Raw genomic sequence first — 27,553 nt, forward strand, 5'->3', positions numbered from 1 at the left:
CAACACAGAGAAGAAAAACTTAAATACAGATCCCTGGCCGTCACAGCCAACTACATCCTAAAACCAAGGCCTCTAACCCTCCCTGAGGACCCAGCTGTCCCTGCTACAGGACTCAGCCAGCTGTTGTGTGACTGGGGCAGGCCAAACTCTCCACAGAGGTAGAGATCTCTGATAAAGTCCACCCTAACCAGAGTCCAGGCCCCTTCAACCTTCTCTTGAGGCCCAGTGAGAAGGGGAAAATCATTGCCTAAACACCCATCCCAGTGGGTATCACGTAATCCCTATAGATCCAGTTGCATGTGGTGAGACAGCCTGGGTGAGCAGTTTGAATCTTCATGGTCCCCAGTCAAAAGCCCATTCCTGAGTTTTGCCCCCATCTCCAGCACAGTAGAAAGAGTCACTGAAATCTCAGATCCTTTTTTCCCCCCTAATGTTTTGCAGGTTCCTAAGTCCAAAGGCTCAAGGTAGGAGGGCCTGGTCTTCTCGCCCCCAGCAGCCTCTCTGGGTGGAAAGGTGACCCCAAGCCCAACGTACATCGTGGTGAGCCAGCATCAACACAAGCAAATACACTTATCTCTTCTTGCCAGAACAAAGCCAAGGGGTCTAGCTTTTCCTCTGCCACAAGGAACATTCCAGAACATATCTTCTGCTCCTGCCTCTGCTCCAGTTGCTTTCCTCAGGGTGAATCCCTGTGGATGGAATCACTGGGGCAAAATGTGGTTTGTAAGTTGCAAGCTTTTGATACCCAGTGCCAACTTGCTCCCAGATAAGGCTGTACATCACGGATTATTTTTGTCTTTTCTGCCTATCAGTTCCCTAATAAAGCACTGAAGAGTCTTAGGATGAATCAGCCACCGGACCAGATAAACAAGCCAGTCTGTCACTGTTGCTGTTTTCTGCAATTAGGAAGGGAACTCCCTTGGGTCCCGCCCAGGACCTGGAATTCCGAAGCGCACGGACCAGGCACCTTTGTACCCAGCTCCCCACTGCCCAGGTCCCACCTTTCCCCCTTTCCCCGCCCTCGTGCCTGGGTGGAGCCAGCTGCCAAGGCGCCAAAGCTTCTCAGCCCTCCCTCTGGGCTCAGTCTGAAGTGGAGACCGAGAGAGGGCCCTGTGCCCGGCCCCGATGAGGACGCTACTGACCATCCTGGCGGCGGGATCCCTGCTCGGTGAGTGCCCATCACCCTGCGGTCAGACGTGCCCCTCCCCAGGAGTTGATGATCAGGGCTATCCCCCCTGGAACCCCATCCAGCCCCAGCATGACCAGTTTCAGTTTCTTCTCTGCTGGGCTGCACTGTGAGTTTCCGGGGAGAAGTAGATACCAGCTCAGGCTGCTGGGTTGGGGGGGGCGGGAAGAAGGGGTCCCTCAGCTCTTGGGTTCTTCCAGAGACTCAACTGACCCTCAAGACTCTCACCCGTCTGAATCTGTGGATGCTCCCACCCCAGAGGATGGAGAACTAGCTTGAGGGAGACAGACATCCTTGGACAACTCACATCTTTCTGGTAGAAGTTGTGCTTCTGTTCCTCTGCTCTGGCTGGCGCTGGCCTGACATGGGGAGGTGAGGAAGCATCAGGATGGACAAAGCTTGAGTCCGGCCATTGCCTCCTTCCATGCTACGCAAGGGAGCCTCTGCCAGCCCCTTGTGCCAGACCTGAAAGAGCCCTTTCTCACAGAGTGCTCAGGTCTATTGCTCTAATAGGTCTTCAAACACCAGCGCTCTTAAGAAAACAGGACTCAAGGGCATAGTCTTCACAGCCAATAAAGTAGATTCTTTGATGTATGGTTATGGAGAACTTCAGGACCAATGCTTGAGATCCTAGATTGTCTCTCTGCTCCCTGAGATGTTTAATAAAATTCAGGGAACTTTCTGAGAAAGTGAAAGCATAGTCCCAGCTGAAGAGTGGGGAGGGGTGGCCGCCGCAAGGTCCCTTCAAGCTCAAGTGCAGGGTGAAGGCCATAAAGGGCTGGAACTTCCAGCCCCTCCAACACTGTGCCCGCTGTGTGTTGCACGGATCCACGGGGCTTCCAGCTGCTGTCCCAGCCCTCCAGTTCACCCTCCCCTGGGCATCAAGCTGGGCATTCCCAGCACACTGAACTCATGATAAGTTCAGGAGACTTGATGCTTCCCCCTCAAGAGACCCAAGATCTGTCCCTCCAGACCCTCATCCATTCTGGCTGGGGGCCATCAGCCCTTCACGATTCGGGACCCAGGGGTACTAGCCTTTAGGAAGTTGTTAGGAGTCTATAAGTTCACTCTGGAGAGACGCCTTCTTTGGAATTCTTTGGCTGATTCCAGAGCAAGTTGAATTGTTTTTGCTTGTTTGTCCTTAACTTCCCAACTGATTGACGTAGAATTGTTTTTCCTAGGAAATGCAAAAACTTGCTTTGATCAGATCTCCCAGGCTGTCAATCTCTAGACAATACACGTCTCCCCACGATTTCACAACATAGACTTTTACCCAGGAAGCACAGAGATGATGTGGGCTGAGGAGCCGATGATGAATTTGAGAGGGAAAAGGAATGAGTAGGCAGGAGAAAAGGGGGAGATCTTGTTATCCCTCAACAGCCCCTAAAAGAGGGGGGATCTGCCAAGGTCCACCCACCTGACTTCAGGAAGCCAACCTCACTTCCCTCTTGGAAATGGGTCCCCGTCTCCGTCCAACCTGGGCCCTTCACCTCCCTAGCATGTCCCAGCCTCAGCCACCTGCCTCCTCCAAACCCACATGGCCCACCCAAGATACCAACTCCAACCAGCAACCCTCCCCCTGCAGACCATAGCTGAGCCCACCCCCGGGCACACCCTGCCCTTCTCTCAAGTCCCTCTCTCTTGCCTGCTCTTGACCTCACCGCCTTGCCTGAAGTCACCCTTGAGTTCTGACGTCAAGTGGGCTCCCTGCCTCAACTTAAGACCCGGTTCTGAATCCAGGACCCCTCCCTTCAGTGAGTGCATGCTCAGTCGCTAAGTCATGTCCCACTCTGTGTGACCCTATAGACCGTAGCCTGCCAGGCTCCTCTGTCCATGGGATTCTCCAGGCAAGAATTAGAGGAGTGGGTTGCCATACCCTCCTCCAGGGGATCTTTCCTACCCAGAGATCGAACTTGCATCTCTTCTGTCTCCTGCATCGGCAGGCGGCTTCTATACCATTAGCGCCATCTGGGAATCCCTCGCTCCAGAACAGACCCCAGTTCTGCCAAGACTCAGATCCAAACAAGATCCCAGCCACACCGTGGGACTCAGCACCATACCCATCACATTGGCTAGAGGCAGGAAGAAACCCCCCGCCCCTAAGACCTGAGTCTGGGGGCTCCGAGAACACAAAGAATTCTGCAGTTGCTGGGCCTGCCTGACCCACCCAGATTCAAAGAGGGATATGGCCTTAGATTTAGCAGACGGATACACAGCAGAGTCGGGCTGTCCTGAGATACTTTCCTTTCCCCACAAATGCCTCCCAAGCCCATGGACCCCTCTTGCAGAAATCCTGTATATAGACTGGGAGTAGAGGAGTAAATAACTCTCTACTCCCTCACTCTCTGGACCTTCTGGTGGCCATCGTCATTGACTGGGTTGGGGGCGGGGAGAGGGCACACATCACATCAAAGACAAGTACACATGGGCCTCACGGCCTTGACTCAGCTGGGTCTGCACCTGTTCATTTCCCTCCCCGGCCAACCAGGCCCTCTGAGCATGCGCAGAGCCAGCTGCCGCTCTGGTCGCCATTTTCCTGTGCTTTCCTCCTTTCCTCAGACCAAGCTGGGAGGGCTGAGAGGAGATCTATTTGTAAGTCAAGGGCTCTCATTTACAGTGAAGATTTGCTTCAGGGTCAGTGCCTCCTCCTGGGTCCTCTTCTTGGGGCTCTGGCCTTTGCTCCGCCTTCCTTGGCCCATTGTATCTGACCCCAAAAGCAGGCTAACTGCTGTGACAAGTATTGCACCCTGCCTCTCTGAGCCTCAGTTTTCCTCATCCATAAAATGGGCATAACCTGCCTCATCAGGTGGTCAGGAGGACTGGATGAGGAGACTTAGCCCAGTGCCTGGCACTTGACTTGCATTTCAGACATGGTAGTTGCTGCTGTGGTCCAATTATTTCCATTTTAGAGCTGAAGAAATTGAAGTTCTAATGGCTTAAACAGCTTCCCCAAGGACACGCTGCCTGTTCAGTTCAGTCACTCAATCGTGTCTGACTCTTTGCAACCCCATGAACCTGTATGTGGCCTCAGTCAGCATCCTGCCCCTATGAAACCCGTGGAGCTGGGGAAGGAGCCTGTGCCCTCCTCAGCAGGTGTGTGGTGGGTGGGCAGGGACTGGACCCACCGACAGAGAGGCAGGGATTCACAAACATCTTCTCCACCCTTGCTTGAAATTACTGGTTCTAGGAAAGTTACTTTTTAGACATTAGTTGAGTACCTCTAAAATATTCCCTTGGTGAGAACACTGATTTCAGATGGTGCTGAGAAATGAATGAACAACAATAGCAAGTGTCGACAAGGATGTGAAATAACCGCACCCACTCAAACTTCGCTGATGGGAATGTGAGATGGTGCAGCCACTTCTCCGGAAAACAGTTTGGCTGCTCTTCAAAAGTTCAACGTAGAATCACTGTAGGACCCAGAAATCCCACTCCTACCCAAGGGAACCAAAAGCTTATGTCCACTTAAAAAACTTGTGCACAACCATTTGCAGCAGCATTACTCAAAATAGCCAAAAAGTGGAAACAACCCCAGTGCCCAGCAGCTGATGGAGGATAAACAGAATGTGACCTATCCACACGATGGAATAGAATTCAGCTGCAAGAAGGAAATAAGTGCCAATCTATGTAATACGGATGAGCCTTGAAAACATGATGCCAAGTGAAAGAAGCCTGACACAAAAGGCCAATTGGATAACTTCATTTATAGAAAATGTCCAAATAGGCAAAGTCATTGAGACAGGAAGTAGATTATTGGTTGGTTGCCTGGGGCTGGGAGGAGGGGAGGGATGGGAATGACAGCTCACGGACACAAGATTTGTTTGGGGGCGACAAACACGTCCTAGAACTAGACCTGCGGCCGTGGTCTACACCACCTTGTGAATATATTTAGAATACCACAGAACTATATGATTTTAAGCGGTGAATTGTATGGAATGTGAATCATAGCTCAATAAAAAGGAAAAAAAGAAGTGAAGGGGAGCGGGAGGGTCAGTTAGCACCGTCTCCTGCTAAGTGGTTGCTGGCTCACCCCCTCGGTGGGCAGCTCGAAAGGGGGCTAGGGCAGGGTCTATGCACCCATCTGCTCACCCTGCTCCCACTTCTGGCAGCTCACATCACTGAGGACACCTCAGATCTCCTTCAGCACGTGAAGTTCCAGTCCAGCAACTTCGAAAACATCCTGACGTGGGACGGCAGGCCGGAGAGTGCCCCCGACACCGTCTACAGCGTCCAGTATAAGACGTAGGCTCCCCAGCAACATTACCCCTTTGACTCTGCTCTGAAACCAAAGAAAACCCTCCCCTCTTCCATATGTCCCCATGTCCCCCTCGGACCCAGACTGGTGTCACTCAGCAACTCTCCCCCAAGACATGGCTTTGCTCCTTGATGTTTCTTCTGCAGGGAGAGGTTAGAATGATGGTTACAAATATGGGCTCTGGAGGCAAACGCCAGCCCCTCATCCTATAACCCTGGGCAGGTAGAGAAATTCACCAAGCCTCCATTTCCCATCCAAGAAGTAAAGATAGCAATAAGATTTTCCTCCTAGGGTTGTTGGATGGGTTAAATGAGTCATTAGCATGTGTTCCTGGCAAAAAACAAATGCCCAACCATTGCTTTGTTATTTGGGGAAGACTAGGTCAACAGCCAGGTAGCGCTAGTGGTAAAGAACCTGCCTGCCAGTGCAGGAGACGTAGAAGACGTGGGTTCAATCCCTGAGTCAGGAAGATCCCCTGGAGGAGGGCATGGCAACCCACTCCAGTACTCTCACGGGGGAATCCCATGGACAGGGGAGCCTGGTAGGCTGCAGCCTATAGAGTTGCACAGAGTCAGACACAACTGAAGCAACTTAGCACGCATGCACACAAGTCAACAAAAAGTCATGTTCACCCCCTCCAGCCCCCACCCAGCCCCATTCCCGCTCATCTCCCTTCCCAGGCAGGAGAGGGGAGTTGCATGGGCTGAGAAATCTGTAAACCTGGGTTCCATTCCTGGTCCTGCCACTTCATCCTGTGGCAAGTCACTTGCCCTCTCCGAGGCCCAGGTCCCTGGCCTGTAAATGGGCCTAACAGTGCCCAGAACATGAACTCAAACCGTCTGAGTTCACATCCGGGCTCCCTGCATGCATGATGCAAACACCTGGGCAAATTTTACTTCCTTAAGCCCCAGCTTCCTGACTTGAAAAGGAAGGAAGATATTAATAATGTGTGAGCCTCACAACACTGTTGTGAGGTTGATCTGAAGACTAACAGATCATCTGCATAAAAGGCCTGGGACACATGTGCTAAGTAAATATTCGATATCGTTATCAATATTAATAAACCACAGGCTGGCTGCCAAACCTGTTCATGAAAGGTGTGCTCCAGCCCCTCCCTTGCCCACAGGTATGGAGAGGAAGAGTGGTTGGAAAAGGAGGGCTGCCAGCGGATCACCCAGAAATCCTGCAACCTTACCATGGAGACGAGCAACCTCACTGAGCTCTACTACGCCCGGGTCACCGCCACTGACGGGGCAGGCCGGTCTGCCACCAAGATGACCAACCGCTTCAGCTCACTGCAGCACAGTGAGTGGGGCCCTCTCGTTACACGGGATGCGGGTGGGAGGATGGCCTTTTCCCCTCTGGAGTGGGTGGAGCGTCCAGAAGGGCTTTGCCTCTCGGGGCCAGTTAAGGATGTGGCTTTTAGGGAAGACGCCCCAGACTGGACAGCATCTCCCGTGTGGTCCTCCATTTTTCTCCATCTCTAGATCTCTTGTATGCAGACCTTCACTTTGCCACTTGAGCACAACCAAGGCCTCCTAACTCCATCCACCTACTCCTTCTTTGACTCTTTTTCAATCCTCAGTCATGGTTTCAGTTTCAACATCACCTCCTAAGTGAACATCCCCGCCCCACAGCCCCAACAACTCCCTTGTACTATACAGGTCATCACCTGCTATTTTCCGTCACCATAAACTATTCACTGACTTCAGAGCTCAGATCATAACCTGTCTTTATTGTTTGCGTGCATGGATATCATCTGAATTGAAATGTGAGCTTCAAGAAGGCATGCATGGGCATAGAACCCATTGGATTCCTAGTCCCTAACATAGCACCTGGCACATAGGAGATGCTCCATACATAACTGATGAAATTAGATGGATGGGTGGATAAATGGATGAGTCGCCAAACTCCTCACACAAGTTAAGCAGGTGATGTTCACTGACTGACTTAAAAGTCACATGATGTTTTAGGAAAATAAAAAATAAAATTCAGCAAGTTATTTTATATTGTCTCTCAGCTTGTTCAATTAATGCATAGTTACTGTAGGAAATTTGGAAAATATAGAAATATGCAAAGAAAAATAAAACTAAGCCCAAATAATCTGAACACTTAAACATAACCACAGTTACTAGCAGCTGTATCTCCACTTTTGTGATCTAGTGGTTTGTTTTTCATATCATGGTATCATGAACATTTACCCATGTCATTAAATGCTTTTCCACATCATGATATCTCACAACTACAAAAATGATCCATTCTATGGAGGTACTTTGACTTCCCTGATTCCGTTTTGGAAGGAATCAGGATTTTGTTGTTTTTAAATAAATAACTGAAGCAAACATTCTTTTAGTGCAGATCATTTTAATCTTGGAGGTCAATGGACCCTTGAGGACTTTTTATAAGTTAGGTTCAGGGGGAGACATGAATCCCTGAAATTGTTTGCAAGATTTTTGTATATGTACATTTTGGGGGAGCAAAGAACCATAGCATTCACCAAATTTACAAAAGGTTCTATAAACCAGGAAAGGTCATTTGGTTAATTTGGAAAATTCATCTTGAGAGAGACTGAAGTCTTAGGCCTTGCCTTTGAGGCTACACAATGATATCAGAGAAGACGATGGCACCCCACTCCAGTACTCTTGCCTGGAAAATCCCATGGACGGAGGAGCCTGGTAGGCTATAGTCCATGGGGCTGCTAGGAGTCAGACACGACTGAGCGACTTCATTTTCACTTTTCACTTTCATGCATTGGAGAAGGAAATGGCAACCCACTCCAGTGTTCTTGCCTGGAGAATCCCAGGGACGGGGAGCCTGGTGGGCTGCCGTCTATGGGGTCGCACAGAGTTGGGCACGACTGAAGCGACTTAGCAGCAGCAGCAGCAGCAGTGATACTGGAAACCACAAACACTCTTCAGGACGCACAGTTGAAACCTCACTCCCCAAATCTCTCACTGCCAGTAGACTGGGGGTGTGTGGAGGCTGGGGGATGTGATCAGCCTGGGGGGACGGGCCCCTCTCCCTGGGCTCTTCCCACCACCCTTGGTTACCTCTTCACCAGCCTTACGCCCAAGCACCAGTCGCTTCTCTTCTCACCTGTTAACTTAGGTGATGCTTTCAGAAGCATGGCTGGGGTTGGAGTGGGAGGCAGTAGGAAGGAATCATTTCCCAAGGTCCACGGCAGCCTCTCAGACACTTCAGGCTGATTCCAACTGTTCCATTTCTTTTTGCTCTCTCCCTTTGCTAGCTAGCATCAAACCACCTGATGTGACCTGTATCCCCAAGGTAAGATCCATCCAGATGATCGTCCATCCCACCTACACACCAATCCGCGCACAGAATGGCCACCAGCTGACCTTGGAGAACATCTTCCAGGACCTACTCTACCACTTAAAGCTGCGCATCAACCACACCTATCAAATGGTAAATGAAGGGTAAATATACACACCACCATGGTCCTTCTCTGCCTCCAAAACCCATTTTCCTCTCTGCATTGCTTTAAGTAGAAGTGAGATGTATTATATAAATCAGCATTTCCCAGAATACATCTACAGCCTACTCTTGTAGATTCACAAACACAATAGCATGCTAAAGACTCTGACAAGTCCTGCAAACTCAAGACTCCAGTTTCAGTTTGTTTAACACAACTTTTCCCACATGTATTTGATCAGAGAAAGCCCCCTTATTTTCATTACATGTTTTGATTTGTTTTGCATAATGCCTTCTAACATTCTGAAGAACATCTTCTATTAACATTCGCATATGTCCACTTTGGAAAATACTGGAATCAATTTCTTTTGTTGTTCAGTCCCTAAGTCATGTCCAACTCTTTGCAACCCCATGGACTGCCCCACAGGATTCCCTGTCCTTACAATCTCCTGAAGTTTGCTCAAACTCATGTCCACTGAGTAAGTGATGCCATCCAACCATCTTACCCTCTGTCATCCCCTTCTCCTCCTGCCTTCAATCTTTCCCAGAATCAGGGTCTTTTCCAATGAGTCCACTCTTGCATCAGGTGGCCAAAGTATTGGAGCTTCAGCTTCAGCATCAGTCCTTCCAACAAAAATTCAGGGTTAATTTCCTTTAGGCTTGACTGGCTTGATCTCTATCTTCTTGCTGTCCAAGGAACTCACAAGAGTCTGCTCCAGCACCACAGTTCAAAATCATCAATTCTTTGGCACTCAGCCTTCTTTATGGGTCAGTTCTCACATCCATACATGACTACTGGAATCACCATAAGTTCAGTTCAGTTCAGTCACTCAGTCGTGTCCGACTCTTTGCAACCCCATGAAGTGCAGCACGCCAGGCCTCCCTGTCCATCACCAATTCCCGGAGTTCACTCAGACTCACGTCCATCGAGTCAATGATGCCATCCAGCCATCTCATCCTCTGTTGTCCCCTTTTCCTCCTGCCCCCAATCCCTCCCAGCATCAGAGTCTTTTCCAATAAGTTAACTCTTTGCATGAGGTGGCCAAAGTATTGGAGTTTCAGCTTTAGCATCATTCCTTCCAAAGAAATCCCAGGGCTGATCTCCTTCAGAATGGACTGATTGGATCTCCTTGCAGTCCAAGGGACTCTCAAGAGTCTTCTCCAACACCACAGTTCAAAAGCATCAATTCTTCGGCGCTCAGCCTCCTTCACAGTCCAACTCTCACATCCATACATGACCACAGGAAAAACCATAGCCTTGACTAGATGGACCTTTGTTGGCAAAGTAATGTCTCTGCTTTTCAATATACTGCCTAGGTTGGTCATAACTTTCCTTCCAAGGAGTAAGTGTCTTTTAATTTCATGGCTGAAGTCACCATCTGCAGTGATTTTGGAGCCACAAAAAATAAAGTCTGACACTGTTTCCACTGTTTCCCCATCTATTTCCCATGAAGTGATGGGACCAGATGCCATGATCTTCGTTTTCTGAATGTTGAGCTTTAAGCCAACTTTTTCACTCTCCAGTTTCACTTTCATCAAGAGGCTTTTTAGTTCCTCTTCACTTTCTGCCATAAGGGTGGTGTCATCTGCATATCTGAGGTTATTGATATTTCTCCCAGCAATCTTGATTCCAGTTTGTGTTTCTTCCAGTCCAGCGATTCTCATGATGTACTCTGCATATAAGTTAAATAAGCAGGGTTACAATATACAGCCTTGATGTACTCCTTTTCCAATTTGGAACCAGTCTGTTGTTCCATGTCTGGTTCTAACTGTTGCTCTTTGACCTGCATACAGATTTCTCAGGAGGCAGGTAAGATATTCCCATCTCTTTAAAAGTTTTCCACAGTTTGTTGTGATCCACACAGTCAAAGGCTTTGGTGTAGTCAATAAAGCAGAAGTAGAATGCTTTTCTGGAATTCTCTTGCTTTTTCTATGATCCAAAAGATATTGGCAATTTGATTGCTGGTTCCTCTGCTTTTTGTAAATCCAGTCTGAACATCTGGAAGTTCTTGGTTCATGTACTGTTCAAGCCTAGCTTAGAGAATTTTGAGCGTTATTTTGCTAGCATGTGAAATGAATGCAATTGTGTGGTAGTTTGAGCATTCTTTGGCATCTCCTTTCTTTGGGATTGGAATGAAAACTGACCTTTTCCTGTCCTGTGACCACTGCTGAGTTTTCCAAATTTGCTGGCATATTGAGTGCAGCACATTAATAGCATCCTCTTTCAGGATTTGAAGTAGTTCATCTAGAATTCCATCACCTCCACTAGCTTTATTCATAGTGATGCTTCGATGTCTGGCTCTAGGTGATAGGTGAGTGACCACACTATCATAGTTATCCAGGTCATTAAGACATTTTTTGTACAGTTCTTCTGTGTATTCTTGCCACCTCTTCTTAATATCTTCTGCTTCTGCTAGGTCCTTGCTGTTTCTGTCCTCTATTGTGCCCATCTTTGCATGAAATGTTCCCTTGGGATCTCTAGTTTTCCTGAAGTTCAGTTCAGTCTAGTCACTCAGTCGTGTCCGACTCTGTACAACCCCATGGACTGCAACACTCCAGGCTTCCCTGTCCATTACCAACTCCCTGAGCTTACTCAAACTCCTTGAAGATGTCTCTAGTCTTTCCCATTCTGTTGTCTTCCTCTGTTTCTTTGCATTGCTCACTGAAGAAGGCTTTCTAATCTCTCCTTGCTATTCTTTGGAACTCTGCATTCTGTTGAGTAAATTTTTCCCTTTCTCCTTTGCCTTTCACTGCTCTTCTTTTCTCAGCTATTTGTAAGTCCTCCTCAGAGAAACTTTTTGCCTTCTTACCTTTGTTTTTCTTGGGGATGGTTTTGATCACCACTTCCTGCACAATGTCACAAACCTCCATCCATAGTTCATCAGGCACTCTGTCAGCTCTAATCCCTTGAACCTATTTGTCACTTTCACTGTATAATCATAAGGGATTTGATTTAGATCATACCTGAATGGTCTAGTGGTTTTTCCTACTTTCTTCAATTTAAGTCTGAATTTTGCAATAGGGAGTTCATGATCTGAGCCACTGTGGGCTCCCAGTCTTGTTTTTGCTGACTGTAGAGAGCTTCTCCATCTTTGGCTGTAAAAAAAAAAAAAAAAAAAAATCAATCTGATTTCGGTATTGACCATCTGGTGTATCCATATGTAGAGTTGTCTCTTGTGTTATTAGAAGAGGGTGTTTGTTATGACCAGTGCATTCTCTTGGTAAAACTCTGTTATTCTTTGCCCTGCTTCATTTTGTACTCAAAGAATCAATTTCTACTGCTGCAATTCTTTTTGCTGACTCTCCACTTTTTGAAGGAACTGTATACAAGCAGTGTCTTAAGATCAGTAATAATGAAAGGTGGAAGGCAGGGGCATAAACTGTCAAATGTTACACATTTCTTTTTGTATTCAGAAAAAAAAAATATGAAGTAGTCCCCCTACCCCCTGCAGTGTGAGCCGCTAATCCATAATTCCATTGAACAGCTATTCCCGCACTCAAGGAGTTTATAATCCAATGTGTGTGGCAAGAATGAAAGCAAGAATTTATACAGCTAGAGGTAGAGGGAAACAAGAGTGTGTGAGAGATAGGGCAGCTGGACTGAGAGAGGAGGTGTTGGCACAGAGAGACGGGAAAGAACCTCTAGAACAGGGGACTTCTTGTGCCAATACCAGTTTCTGAGGTGTACCAGGTAATATATGCTGACTGTGTCATTTATTGCTCATCGCAACACTATGAAGTAGGTGATTCTAGCTCCATTTCCTGATTGAGAAAACAGAGGTTCAGAGAGGTTAAGTCACTTGCTCAAGACTGGTCAGCAAATAATAGCGTAGTCAAGACTCCAAGCCAGCTTTGTTCTAAGCCCACATTCCTCCCCTCCCCCTTGCACCACCTTGTCCCACTACGATCAGAGAGAAAAGCAGGGAAACTTAGGGTAGTGTTCGAAAGCGCCAAACTACCCATTTGAGCTGAATCATAGGGACATGTAGAACAGTTTCTCAATAAATAAACCTGGCCCCAAACCAATGGCATCACAATCTCCTACCTCCTTGGCTTAAAATGCATATTCTTGGGCCCCCTTATAATCTGCTTCATCAAATTCTAGAGTTTCACCTCTGGGATCTGAATTTTAATAGGAACCCAATGATCACTACTCACCCTAAAGTTTAAGAACCACTGATGGAGAGGAACAATGCTAACCCCAAAAAGACAGGCTGGGGCCATGCTATAGATGTCTGGAAGGCAGACGGAGGAATCAGGAGTCTTTATTTGCTTCAGTCATCAAGGGGAGTGAGTAGCGATTACTGAGCAGGAAGAGGCTTTATCACCACTCATTTTTGGCAAATATTTGGGGTTTGAATGAATATTTTATTGTTACTGATTTACAGATTAATTCAGTTTGTGACCAGAGAACATATTCTGTATGAGTTCACTCCATTATGGAGACTTGTTTTATAGCCCAGCATATGGGCTATCTTGGTGAATGTTTCACATGCCCTCAAAAAGAATATGTGTTTTGCGGGTGTTTCGTGGAGTGCTCTACAAATACCAATTAGATACAGGTGGCTAAGAGTGTTAATCAAATCTTCTATGTCCTTCCTGATTTGGGGGAGCTCTATTGTTCTCTTAATTGCTGAGAGTATTACAATCTCCAGCTGTGATTATGGATTTGTCTCTTTTCCCCTTTAATTCTGTGCATATTCGAAACTTTATTATCAGACAGTTACAAATATGGTTGTTATAGCCTCCTGGTGAATTGACCCTTCCATCATTATGAATTGTTCCCTTTTATCTCTAGTAATACTCTTTTATTGAACTCTACCTTATCTACTATTAATATAGTGACTCTAGCCTTATATTTGGGGCTTCGCTTGTGGCTCAGCGGTAAAGAATCTACCTGCTAATGCAGAAGATGTGGGTTTGATATGTAGTTTTTTCATATATTCAAGAAATTTTCCAACCATCACCACTATCTAATTTTGTCTGTTCTATTGATCTGTTTTCAAGTTCTTTGATTCTTCTGTCATCTCCAATCTGTTGTTCAGACTATTCAGTGGGCATTTTTATTTTAGATTTTTTTTTCAGTTCTTAAGTCTCTAGTTTTTATAGTTTCTATATGTTACTGAAAAATCATTCATTCATTATGAGCACATTTTCCTTAACTTTCTTAGGCACACTTCTATTAGTTGGTTGTCTGAGGAGGCCTTATAAATAGCTGAGAAAAGAAGAGAAGTGAAAGGCAAAGGAGAAAAGGAAAGATATATCTATCTAAATGCAGAGTTCCAAAGAATATCAAAGAGAGATAAGAAAACCTTCCCAAGTAATCAGTGCAAAGAAATAGAGAAAAGCAATAGAATGGAAAAAACTAGAGATCTCTTCCAAAAAAATGCAGATACCAAGGGAACATTTCATCCAAAGATGGGCACAATAAAGCACAGAAAAGGTATGGACCTAATCAGAAGCAGAAGATATTAAGAAGAGGTGGCAAGAATACACAGAAGAACTGTACAAAAAATGTCTTAATGACCCAGTTAACCACAATGGTGTGATCACTCACCTAGAGCCAGACATCCTGGAACAGGAAGTCAAGTGGGCTTTAGGAAGCATCTCTATGAACAAAGCTAGTGGAGGTGATGGAATTCTAGATGAACTACTTCAAATCCTGAAAGAGGATGCTATTAATGTGCTGCACTCAATATGCCAGCAAATTTGGAAAACTCAGCAGTGACCACAGAACTGGAAAAGGTCAGTTTTCATTCCAATCCCAAAGAAAGGCAATGCCAAAGAATGCTCAAACTACCACACAATTGCATTCATTTCACATGCTAGCAAAATAACGTTCAAAATTCTCTAAGCTAGGCTTGAACAGTACATGAACCAAGAACTTCCATATGTTCAGACTGGACTTACAAAAAGCAGAAGAACCAGCAATCAAATTGCCAATATCTTTTGGATCATAGAAAAAGCAAGAGAATTCCAGAAAAGCATTCTACTTCTGCTTTATTGACTACACCAAAGCCTTTGACTGTGTGGATCACAACAAACTGTGGAAAAATTTTAAAGGGATGGGAATACCAGACCACCTTACCTGCCTCCTGAGAAATCTGTATGCAGGTCAAAGAGCAACAGTTAGAACCAGACATGGAACAACAGACTGGTTCCAAATTGGGAAAGGAGTACGTCAAGGCTGTGTATTGTCACCCTGCTTATTTAACTTATATGCAGAGTACATCGTGAGAAATACTGGGCTGGATGAAACACAAGCTGGAATCAAGATTGTTGGGAGAAATATCAATAACCTCAGATATGCAGATGACAGCATCTTTATGGCAGAAAGCAGAGAAGAGCTAAAGAGCCTCTTGATGAAAGTGAAAGAGGAGAGTGAAAAAGCTGGCTTAAAACTCAACATTCAAAAAAATAAGATCATGGCATCCGGTCCCATCTCTTCATGGCAAATAGATGGGAAAACAGTGGAAAAGGTGACAGACTTTATTTTCTTGGGCTCCAAAATCACTGCAGATGGTGACTTCAGCCATGAAATTAAAAGACGCTTGCTCCTTGGAAGAAAAGCTATGACCAACCTAGACAGCATATTAAAACCAGAGACATTACTTTGCCAACAAAGGCCCATCTAGTCAAAGCTGTGGTTTTTCCAATAGTTGTGTATGGATGTGAGAGTTGGATCATAAAGAAAGCTAAGTGCTGAAGAACTCTGCTTTTAAACTGTGGTGTTGGAGAAGACTCTTGAGAATCCCTTGGACTGCAAGGAGATCCAACCAGTCCATCCTAAAGGAAATCAATCCTGAATATTCATTGGCAGAACTGATGCTGAAACTGAATCTCCAATACTTTGGCCACCTGATGTGAAGAACTGACTCATTGGAAAAGACCTTGATGCTGGGAAAGATTGAAGGCAGGAGGAGAAGGGGACGACGGGGTATGAGATGGTTGGATGACATCACCAACTTGATGGACATGAGTTTGAGCCAGCTCCTGGAGTTGGTGATGGACAGGGAAGCCTGGTGTGTTGCAGTCCATGGGGTCGCAAAGAGCGGACACAGCTGAGCGACTGAACTGACTTTAAAATCATTGTCTGCTAATTCAAACATTTTGGTTATCTTGGGGGTAAGTCATAATTAACTGTCTTTTCTCCTGAGTATGGATTACATTTTCTTCTTTTCTATATGCCTAAAAATTTTGGAAAGCATCCCAGACATTGTGAATGATATGTTGAAAGGACTGGGTTCTCTTATGTTCCTCCAAAGAGTACTGATTTTTGTTTGTCTTGCTGCTGCTGTTACTGCTGCTGCTGCTAAGTCGCTTCAGTCATGTCTGACTCTGTGCGACCCCATAGACGGCAGCCCACCAGCCTCCCCCATCCCTGGGATTCTCCAGGCAAGAACACTGGAGTGGGTTGCCATTTCCTTCTCCAGTGCATGAAAGTGAAAAGTCAAAGTGAAGTCGCTCAGTTGTGTCCGACTCCTCACGACCCAATGGACTGCAGCCTACCATACCAGGCTCCTCCGTCCCTTACGCACTTAATTTGGCTGAACTTCAAGCTCCAAAATCTCAGCTATGTAATGTTCAGTTCAAACTTTACCTGGACTGCTTGGAGTCTACTTACTCCATTAGTGTATACTTTAGGTATCAGCCAAAAATTTGAACAAAATTTATACATAGAATTCAGACCTCCCTCTCTAGGAACTCCTCCTATCTGTGGTTTCTCCCCTCACTTTCTAACTTTCATGACTGCCCTAAACTCTGTATTCTGGTTATTGAAACTGGTAAGATTACAAGGTTTTGTCTAGCTGTTACCCATCCCACATGGTATAAATGGGGGCCTGTCCTCAGGCCCAAAGATACTAAAGAGAGAGAGAAATTCGTTCAGTGCCACCCCTTTCTCCTTTCTCCAGCATCTGCCTGCTTTATACACTTTCCAATACCTAAAAGTAATTTTTATTTTGACCAGAATTTATAGTTGTTATTTAGGGGAGACTGTCCAATAGAAGCTGTAAATTACTGAGAAAGAAGAAAGATCAAACTTAGAAATGAAAGAGTGATCAGGGTGGGAAGTCAGAAGGCTATCACAGTGGTACATGCTGATATGGTAAGGGCCTGAACCAGGATGGAGGCAGTAAAAAACTGCGGAAGAAAGGACTCTTTGGACCTTGAAAACTCTACTGGAATTGTATCACGTGATCATTTCAACCATATGCGTTCCATAAAGTAATAACCTGTTAAATCCTTATATGTGCTTCTTCACCCCCTTCAAAAAAAAAACCATAAATACCCTAAATCTTGGCCTCCACATGCCTGGAAAAGGAAAGGCATAGCTGAAAGGCAAAGAACCAAAGAAGAAAATTCTTAGCCTTTAAACTCCCAAGAACATAGGTCCTAGACCTTTAAAGAAAAGTTTATGGATTGTTTCAGGGCAATTATATACAAAGGATATGAGAGAGCATTTGTCAAAAAATGGCTTTAAGATCTATGCTTTGGACATTAGAACAAGAAAGACATTATTAACAGATTGAAGACAGGAGAAGGGGACTACAGAGGATGAGATGGTTGGATGGCATCACCAACTCAATGGACATGAGTTTAAGTAAGCTCCGGGAGTTGGTGATGGACAGGGAAGCCTGGTATACTGCAGTCCATGGAGTCTCAAAGAGTCGGCCGTGACTGAGCAACTGAACTGAACTGAACTAGGGAATCAAATACAGTTGCCAGTTTGGGGTTGGGGATAGGACAGACCCCAGAGAGAGGAGATCAGGATGTTTAGACATGTGAAGTTAGAGAAGCCCACAGACTGATGTTCAGGAGAGAGCTGACACTGTGCCCCAGGAATTCCATAGATCTTACTGAGATCAGTTTGGAGGTTATCCACACATTGATGATCACAGGAGCCACAGATCAAGAAAAGTATTAACAAAAAATACTTGGTGGAAGAAGAAAAACAATAGATAAAGAGTGAAACTTTCAGAAAAGCAACACTGAGGGGCTGAAAGCAGTAAAAGAGCGATCAGAGAGGCAGGAAGAGGGCCAGGAGGAGGGAATCAGGTCAGAGAGGCAGGAAGAGTCAGAAGGAGGGAATCAGGTCAGAGAGGTAGGAAGAGCCAGAAGGAGGGATGAGGCGGCCAAGGAAGGAGTCAAGGTCAGGGAGTTTCGAGACACACAAGCGGGTAAGAACTGAAAAGCAGCTCCAGCAGGGGGATGGGCAGACACAAAAGGCAAGGGCTTGCTTCCGAAGCAAAGTGTCTGCAGGAGTGGCAGGCATTCAACATCACCAGAGGCTAAAGTACCAATTAGGTAATCTGTAAGGAGAGGTGAGTGAACAAGGTGGGCAGGGGCCAGGGGTTTTCACTCTGTAATGTGACCTAGACCATCAGAGGATTTTGAATAGAGGAGCTTTGCAATTATATTAATTGTTTAGAGCGATCACTGTGACACAAGGTTAAATTTGGAAGTGGACAGGGCCGAAACCAGAGACCAGTGACTGGTAAGGAGGCCACCGCAAGAGTCCAGGACAAACATATTGAGGACCAGTCAAGACAGAAGCAATGAGGAGGCAAGAGACTGATGGATAGTCAAAGGGTTTTGTTATTTTATTTTAAAAAAAAAAAAAAAGGAGGAAAAGAAGAACTAGAAGAAGGAAGAATGGAGAGGTGATGGTGATGATGGTGGTGGTGATGGTGATAGTGATGGTTCAGTTCAGTTCAGTTTAGTTACTCAGTCGGGTCCCACTCTTTGCGACCCCATGAATCGCAGCACACCAGGCCTCCCTGTCCATCACTATCTCCTAGAGTTTACTCAAACTCACATCCATCGAGTTGGTGATGCCATCCAGCCATCTCATCCTCTGCCATCCCCTTCTCCTCCTGCCCCCAATCCCTCCCAGCATTAGGGTCTTTTCCAATGAGTCAGCTCTTCACATGAAGTGACCAAAGTATTGGAGTTTCAGCCTCAGCATGAGTCCTTCCAATGAACACCCAGGACTGGTCTCCTTTAGGATGAACTGGTTGGATCTCCTTGCAGTCCAAGGGACTCTCAAGAGTCTTTTCCAACACCACAGTTCAAAAGTATCAATTCTTCGGTACTCAGCTTTCTTCACAGTCCAACTCTCATATCCATACATGACCACTGGAAAAACCATAGCCTTGACTAGACAGACCTTTGTTGGCAAAGTAATGTCTCTGCTTTTGAATATGCTGCCCAGGTTGGTCATAACTTTCCTTCCAAGGAGTAAGCATCTTTTAATTTCATGGCTGTAATCACCATCTGCAGTGATTTTGGAGCCCAGAAAAATAAAGTCTGACACTGTTTCCAATGTTTCCCCATCTATTTCCCATGAAGTGATGGGACCAGATGCCATGATCTTCATTTTCTGAATGTTGAGCTTTAAGCCAACTTTTTCACTCTCCAGTTTCACTTTCATCAAGAGGCTTTTTAGTTCCTCTTCACTTTCTGCCATAAGGGTGGTGTCATCTGCATATCTGAGGTTATTGATATTTCTCCCAGCAATCTTGATTCCAGCTTGTGCTTCTTCCAGCCCAGCGTTTCTCATGATGTACTCTGCATAAGAGTTAAATAAGCAGGGTGACAATATACAGCCTTGACGTATACTGAACTCCACGTCCAGTTCGAACTGTTGCTTCCTGACATGCATGCAGGTTTCTCAAGAGACAGGTCAGGTGGTCTGGCAATCCCATCTTTTTCAGAATTTTCCAGAGTTTCTTGTGATCCACACAGTCAAAGGTTTGGCATAGTCAATAAAGCAGAAATAGATGTTTTTCTGGGAGTCTCTTGCCTTTTCGATGATCCAGCAGATGTTGGCAATTTGATCTCTGTTTCCTCTGCCTTTTCTAGATCCAGCCTGAGCATCTGGAAGTTCATGGTTCATGTATTGTTGAAGCCTGGCTTGGAGAATTTTGAGCATTACTTTACTAGCGTGTGAGATGAGTGCAATTGTGCAGTAGTTTGAGCATTCTTTGGCATTGCCTTTCTTTGGGATTGGAATGAAAACTGACGTTTTCCAGTCCTGTGGCCACTGCTGAGTTTTCCAAATTTGCTGGCATATTGAGTGCAGCACTTTCACAGCATCATCTTTCAGGATTTGAAATAGCTCCACTGGAATTCCATCACCTCCACTAGCTTTGTTCATAGTGATGCTTCCTAAGGCCCACTTGGCTTCACACTCCAGGATGTCTGGCTCTAGGTCAGTGATCACACCATCGTGATTATCTGGGTCGTGAAGATCTTTTCTGTACAGTTCTTCTGTGTATTCCTGCCACCTGTTCTTAATATCTTCTGCTTCTGTTAGGTCCATACCATTTCTATCCTTTATAGTGATGTTGGTGGTGGTGATTGTGGTGGTGGTCGTGGTGGTGGTGGTGGTCATGGTGGTCATGATGGTGGTGGTGATGGTGCCAGTGGTGGTGGTGATGGTGCCACCCTGATGGTGGTAGTATAACAGCAACTAGTATTTATGGAGTGCATATTAAATGCCAGATGCTGTTCCAAGTGAAAGTACACTGAGCTTGCAACTCACTGGCTTTAGGGAGAAACCAGAAGTCGGGGGACTGGGAATGGAGCACTGCAGACTGACCTACCAGTGTATGGTTTGGGCAGCTGGTCGTACCATTTTACTGAGCGCAATGACCCTGGCAGAGCTGTAAGCAGGCTCCTTATGGAGGTTGGTGTATAAGAGATGTTGCTCTGCGTTCTCTGTCAAATTCAGCACCTTGAAGGGAAGCAGAGAGAATTTGAGTTTGTCGGCCTGACCCCTGACACGGAGTTCCTTGGGACCATCATGATTTGTATTCCAAACTTGTTCAAGGAGAGCGCCCCCTACATGTGCCGAGTGAAGACGTTGCCAGGTAAGTTCCGCTGAAGCCAGAGGGAGGCGGGACTGCTGAATTCACACCTTGACTCTGTGCTTTCCGCCTGATAACCCAGATGAGGCTCGAACGCACTCTTAAAAAAACACACACAGAAGGACGACCAGTGTATTATTAAAGGCAATCTTTGTTTATCCATAAATGAGTTAGCTGGTGGGTTATTATAGCAAATGTTTACCCTCCAGCTTACATCCGAATTTCCTCTCTCTGGCAAACTGCGTGTGTATCCTGGCAAAGCAAATTCAACTTTATATTAACTCAAGTGAGACATCCTGGGAAATAATCTGCTGATGGGAGAGCAGAAAAGATAAAAAGATCCCTCGTTACCTTCCCAGGTCAAATAAAAATAGCAGTGATTATAACAGCACGTCTGCAGTGCCAGCCAGGGACCAGACACTACAGAACACAGTTCTCATGAGCTATCTATGAAGCATCTTGGTTCCACTGAGAAAGCTGAGGTACAGAGTGGTTAAGTAACTTGCCCCAAATTGCACAGGTGGTGACAGACAGAACGAGGCCTAATTCCAGGGAAGACACTCTCATCACTACGCTTCTATAGAAATAGTTTTGAGTCACTGGCTCAAGGAGGTGGTATCCCGTGTTCCTTTCCTCTAGCACAGTGAAACTCGACTCTCATTGTAAGCATCATGATATTTTTATTTGCGTTTATTTTCATAGAGATAGAAATGCAATGCTGTAAGTTTAGAGGATGAAAGCGATAGCACTGGATTGGGTGGATTTGGAAAACAGTTTCCACCCTAGTCATCATCTTCAGGTTAATGATGTCAGTGGGTGACTTCTGTTCTGATGGATAGAGGCCAGGCAGCTTAGAGGCTGGACCCAAGGGTGTAACTGCAGCTTGGTAGAATCATCATCAGTTAGGTTCTGGTCCTCAGCTTTGTTCAGAAAATCAGCTCAACGGTTTCTCCAAGATCCTGTAAGAGACTGACTTCTCCACCCGAGTCCTAGTGCTTTAGTTTTCCTGGGAAGATATGCGTGGTGGACCAGCCAGCTCCGGCCACTTGCAGGGGGTGTGCCCTTCCTGGGGAAAGGGCCAAATGAAGACGGGAATAGAACTTGGCAACGGAAGAACTAGAAAAAAGAAACCCATGTCACAGGCACTGAGCTGGGAGTGTATATATGATTTGTGACCCTCTCCTCGGACCCTACTGGCTGAATCTCCTCCATTCCTGGCTCGCCCCTGTCCCCTTGCTTATTGACAGCTTGCAGACCACTCCACCGTATCCTTCTGATCTGCCCATATCCTACATGATCTAACTCATGATATCGTTTTCTTCTAAGACTGTAGCTGCTTTTATAAGAATCATACTTTTTGGTGACTGTTCCTTGGTGACATATAGAAGGTGCCTTATCCTTTATAATCAAGAATATTAATAAGAAGTCCTACCATTTATTAAGCACCTACTCTAGTGCCAAACACTGTGCAAAATGCTTTACATATATTATCTCATTGAATCCTTACAACAATCCGGCAACTTGGGTTACCTCATTCCCATTTTACAGAGGAGGAACTCTGGCTCTGAAAGGTTAGGCAACTTGCCCATGATCACACAGCTGGTCAGTGAACCTAATCAGGTTCATCTGATTTTCAAGACTGGGCTCTAATCACCACTCTACAGTTTTGTTTAGAGCCAGTCCTCTCTGCTGTACATTTATTCCTCTTACTTCCATTTCAGGATGAAACATCCTGCCCTTGACCCTGTATCCAGGAGTCTGTCTAACCCCAGAGCCCAGGACCCCTCCTTTATCTACCTCTCCGAATGTCTTGGACCATCATCCCAGCATCCTGATGCTGGAAAGGGGTCTAAGGGTTGGGTCACCCCAAATTTAATAGACAAGGAAACAAAGGTATCATTGTGTAGCAGCTGTGAGGATGAGCTTTGGAGTTATACATGTCAACCCTGGCTTCGCCACTGAGTAGCTGTGTGACCTTGTTCAAGTCACCTAACCTCTCTGAGACTCAGCTTCGTTATCTGTAAGGAGGGGGCATACATAGCCATCTGTTTGGTAGGATAGCATTGATAGAACACTCTACACAGTGCCTGGCATGTAGTAAGAGTTCAGTCATCACTGGCTACTGTTATTATTAATAATAAATCTTAGACTGGAGACGGTCATACAGAAGAGAGTAGGCTCAACACATCAGTGACTGAACCAGACCTCTAATACCCCACTTTCCAGTGCTGTTTCTGTCATGTCTTCCTACTTCCCCATGAGTGAGATGGCAAAAGTGTTCCAAGTCCCTGTCCTGGCACAAGGAGCTGCAGTTTTCCAGTCACGTTAGGCATGTCATGTAGAATGTCATCTCCTGTCCTCTCCCCAGTAGAATGATGGGAGTATCACGTGGCAGGGGACAGGTTATTGCTCAAGTGGGAAGCTACCCAGAGAGACCCAAGCCACAGGGGCTTGGGAAGGAGTAAGGAGAGGGCTGGAAGTAAAGTCTCCAACAATTCCCAGGGTTCAGAGTCATTGCCAAGGTCACTGGCAACTGATGATCACCCAAGCTGAAGCCACACAGGCGCCAGGAACCGAAGGAGGGTGACTCGGAAAGCCAAGACCGCTGGGTAATCCAAATCACCAGCTTTTTGTGGTTTGTTTTGGCCGTGCTGGGTCTTCGTTGCAGCGCACAGGCTTTCTTTACTTGTGGCAAAGTGGTTTAGTTGTCCTGCAGCCTGTGGGAGCCGAGTTTTCCAACCAGGGATCAAACCAGCGTTCTCTGTATGGGGAACAGATGGCTTCTCAACCACTAGACCACCAGGGAAGTCCCAAATCACCAGTTTTAACAAAAACCCCAGCTACCTCTTCTTTACCAAGCTACTTCCCAGTCCCATTTGGGTTGGTGACAGTAAGTGTGTCATGCCAAGAACTGGCTGCAGGCACCCATTCCAAAGACCCAGGACTATAGGGAGGAGGCTCAGCACTAAAGCCCTCATCTGTCCTCTCCTGCTGCTTTAGAAAGGGTGATGCCTCCCAGGCTCCCTCCTGAGTGAGGTCTTCCCAATACCCAGCTCAGACCTTGATTGAGATGTGGGCAAGTCAGGCCCCTCTCATTGTCCATCTCCCCTCCTGTAGCCTCTTTCCTAAGCCCCCAACAGAAAGGCAGGACTTCCTTTAGACCCAGACAAGAGGGGCCCTTGTAAGGTCCTGCTCCAGCCCTGCCCTGGCCATGGCCCTCCCCACAAGATGAAGGGTCCTTAAGTCCAAGAGGGCAGATCCCCGTGGACTCTGTGAGCCCCAAAATTCCCTGCATCAATGGTCGGAGCCTGTGTCCAGTCTTGGCAGGTCTCCTCCTTGGGTCTTTCTTCCAGAGGACAATCCCACAGCCCAAAGGGTGGCCAAAGGATGGGTATTGTAGGGGCCATGGATGAACTTGAGCCCATATCCTTATGCATGAGGCCCCTGGCAGGGTGGACTGGAGCCAGGCTGGGCTTGCAGGAACTCCCCCCTGCACTTCCTTCTTTCCACTCTGCACCCCGAGGAGTCCAAGAAGCAAGCTTCAAGCCTTCCAGGTTGTTATGAAAAGTATATTTGTCAAGGAGGGGGCACATAACATATTTTACTTAACAATGCAAAAACACGATTTATAAATTCTTAATATTTAGACGTATGGTGTGTGGCCCTCCATTTGTGCCTTCACCCTGGCCCCATAAGTCTTGGGGGTAGAAGAGGCCTTCCCAAGCCTATCCCGAGAGGTGGGGTTGGGGATTGAGGCCCGAGTTGCCAGCACCCACACTGACAGCCTCAGTCTTCCTGCTCTGCCTCTCGTTGAACCAGATCGGACGTGGACCTACTCCTTCTCCGGTGCCTTCCTGTTCTCCCTGGGCTTCCTGGTCGCAGGGCTCTGCTACCTGAGCTACAGATACATCACCAAGCCGCCTCCACCTCCCAGCTCCCTGGTGAGCAGGGGCCCCGGGGAGGGCATGGGCCCAGGGACTCCCGGCTCTCCTTCGCTTCTCCCGCCAACCTAGAGACATGGCTGGCAGCCCCTGGGGTGGACTGACAAGAGCTAGGGGATCAGGAAGAGAAGGCATGGAACAGAAAAGCCATGTCGTTTTCAAGGGGGCACACGCTCCTTCTGAATGGGCAGCCCAGGCAGGCTCTGCCACCTGGGATCGCAGGCCCAGCGTGGCCACATCTTTGCATTTTTTACCAATGAAGTCAGAAGTTCAGATGGTAATGTGAACTCTCCCACGTTTCAAGTCTTGGCAACTAATTTTTCTAAATTAAGCCTTAGCAAACCACACATGTCACATCAGCAGCCTGAGTCTGGCCCCCAGTGCGGCATCTCTGACCGATGCAGAGCCTGAACAGTCTGGGGCTGGAGGAGTTGGACCCATAAGCCCCTCCGAGTCAAAGCCCGTCTGAGCCGTTTCCTGTAAACTCCCCCCGCCTCCGCTTTCCCCCACCCTTCCCCTCCTTTCTCCCTCCATGAGGCCCTTCGGGAGCTGAAGAGCAGTTGAAGCACCTCCTGGGGAGCATCACCCAAGGTCATTGCAAATCTGAGTCAACTCCTTCCAGAATACCCACCTCCTGGAGAAATCACAGCCTGACTCACCGCTCTCCCTGGCCAAGCCAGACTCTGGAAGTGGCCCTCAGCTAACAGGGCCAGAGCCCTGTTCCTTCACAGAGGCCCCAGCACTTAGAGGAAGCCCTGGGAAAGGAGGAAGGGTTTATGGATCTTGGAAAAGCCCTCAGGCGGTCTGCCCTTGCCCTCGCCCCCACCCCTGGGGAGGACCGTGGCGCCCATGGCATCCTCAGGGGCGGGGGCTGAGAAGGCACTCTAATGGGCATGCTGTTCTCCCTGCCTAGAATGTCCAGCACATCCTGCCCTTCCAGCCTCTGCGGTTCATCCAGGAGCACACCCTGATCCCCGTCTTCGACCTCAGCGGCTCCGGCGGTCTGGCCCAGCCTGTCCCGTACTCCGAAGTCAAGGTCTCCGACCCCACGGAGCCCCCGGGACCCCCACCGCGGCACAGCCTGCCTGAGATTGCCTACCTTGGGCAGCCAGACTTCCCCGTCCTCCGGCCCTCCGGAGGACCACCTCACCAGGCACTCCCCGTGCTCTCCTATGCCCCCCAGGCTGCTCCCGAGGGCAGGCCCTCGTCCTATGCACCTCAGGGAGCTCTGGAAGCTAAACCCCCCTCCTACACTCCACAGGCTGTCTCAGAAGCCCAGCTTCCCTCCTACACCCCACGGGCCACCCCGGATAACTGGCCTCCTTCCTACGGGATGTGCGGGGAAGGGTCTGGGAGAGACTCCCCACCTGTGACACACTCTGGTCCCAAACACCTCGGAACTAAGGGGCAGCTCCAGAAAGAGGTGCCAGCTGGAAGCTGCAGCCCAACTGGCCTTTCGCTACAGGAGGTGACCCCCCTGGCCATGGAGGACCCCCAAGAAGCAAAATCCTCCCACCAGCGTCTAAGGGTTCACACCGACTCAGACTCTGACTCTGATACCATAGGCCAAAGGGAGCCAGGAACACGAAGCTCCCTAAAGGGCCAGCTGCCCCTCCTCTCCTCTGTCCAGATCGAGGGCCACCCCGGGTGCCTCCCTTTGCAGGCTCCTTCCCTCCCATGTTCCCCCACAGACGAGGGTCCAAGTCCCTGGGGCCTGCTGGAGTCCCTCGTGTGTCCCAGTGATGAGGATCCAGTGTCCAAGACTGAGGCCGAGAGCCCAGGCCTTCAGGCCCCAGACCTGGAGTCGCCCACGGAGCTGGACTCTCTGTTCCGAGGCCTGGCCCTAACAGTGCAGTGGGAGTCCTGAGCGGAGAACAGGGCAGGCCTGGGGCTTCCTCCTGTCCCCACCACCCCCCCAGCTCACATCCTTGGCCGTCACTCCTGCACCCAGGGATGCTGCGGACTCTGCAGCCACGCCCTGGGTGGGTACCCTCGAGGAACCAGCAGAGGAGGAGGCTGGACCCTCGCCTCGGCTGAGATCCCTTTGGAGCAAAAAAGACATGAGAAGAGCTCCAGCCAGAGTTTCAGAGGTCTATCATGTGCAAACGAGCTTGAACACGCCGAGCTCTGCAGGGCAGGACACAGTCAGAGAGAGGGAGTTGATGCGAGGACACCTCCCAGAGATACAGGGCCCCGGCTCCTAATACACTGGATACAGAGTTCTGGAGCTTACCCCTCTTCACTTCTTTCCTGGCCAGTTTCATAATCTGATTCAGCAGACTGAGGTCTCTGCCTCCTCTGTGATTCCCCAAAGAGGGGAAAAAGGAGCCTGAAAAGGGATGCCTCCTAGCAGACTGGGCAGAACCAGAACAACCTGCGAGATGGCAAGACTCCAGGGCCGAGTGCGGCCTGTGGCTCAGCCCCACCCAGGCCTACTGCCTGAAACTGCACTGTTTCAACTTCCATCCTCTGCTGGAGGCTGGACCCCAGGTGAAGTGCAGGTCCACCAGGGAGGGAGAACACAGAAACCCTCTCTGTCAGCAGGAGTTTCAGACCCTATCCTGGGAGCAGGGTTTGAAAGGAACATGGGGCCATGGGGCGCCTGAAGGAGACACAACTACAAACTGTACTTACTTCACAACTTTGGAAACTCAGCCTTGGGTTCAGCCCGCCTGGGTTCCAACTCCAGCCTTAACACTTCCCGGCCATGTGACTACCAGCAAATGAATCGCTGTTAGAAATCTCAGTTTCCTCATCTGTATAATGGGGATAGTACTGCATGGGGTTGTGGTGAGGCTGAGATTAAATCATGTCTGTAAAGTGTTTCACAGTGCCTGGCACATGGGCCGTGCCCAATAAACTAGTAGCTGTC

The 27,553-nt window shown here is 47.8% G+C and overlaps 1 protein-coding gene across 2 annotated transcripts; it reads left to right on the top strand.

Moving 5' to 3' along the window:
- The first annotated feature begins 827 nt into the window (after positions 1–827).
- Positions 828–27,553, top strand: IL22RA1 (interleukin 22 receptor subunit alpha 1). 2 transcript variants are annotated; one of them, XM_061393210.1, is made up of 7 exons: positions 1,044–1,168; positions 5,296–5,428; positions 6,568–6,746; positions 8,689–8,864; positions 20,605–20,743; positions 24,560–24,681; positions 25,595–27,553. In XM_061393210.1, exons 1-7 carry the CDS (start codon positions 1,126–1,128, stop codon positions 26,546–26,548), a joined length of 1,746 nt encoding a protein of 581 aa, XP_061249194.1. In that variant the 5' UTR covers positions 1,044–1,125; the 3' UTR covers positions 26,549–27,553. The 2 variants fall into 2 exon arrangements, with proteins under 2 accessions (XP_061249187.1, XP_061249194.1); XM_061393203.1 differs by lacking the exon at positions 5,296–5,428 and having other exon boundaries at positions 828–1,168.

Source organism: Bos javanicus, chromosome 2 (genome assembly GCF_032452875.1).
Source record: "Bos javanicus breed banteng chromosome 2, ARS-OSU_banteng_1.0, whole genome shotgun sequence".
NCBI lineage: Eukaryota > Metazoa > Chordata > Mammalia > Artiodactyla > Bovidae > Bos > Bos javanicus.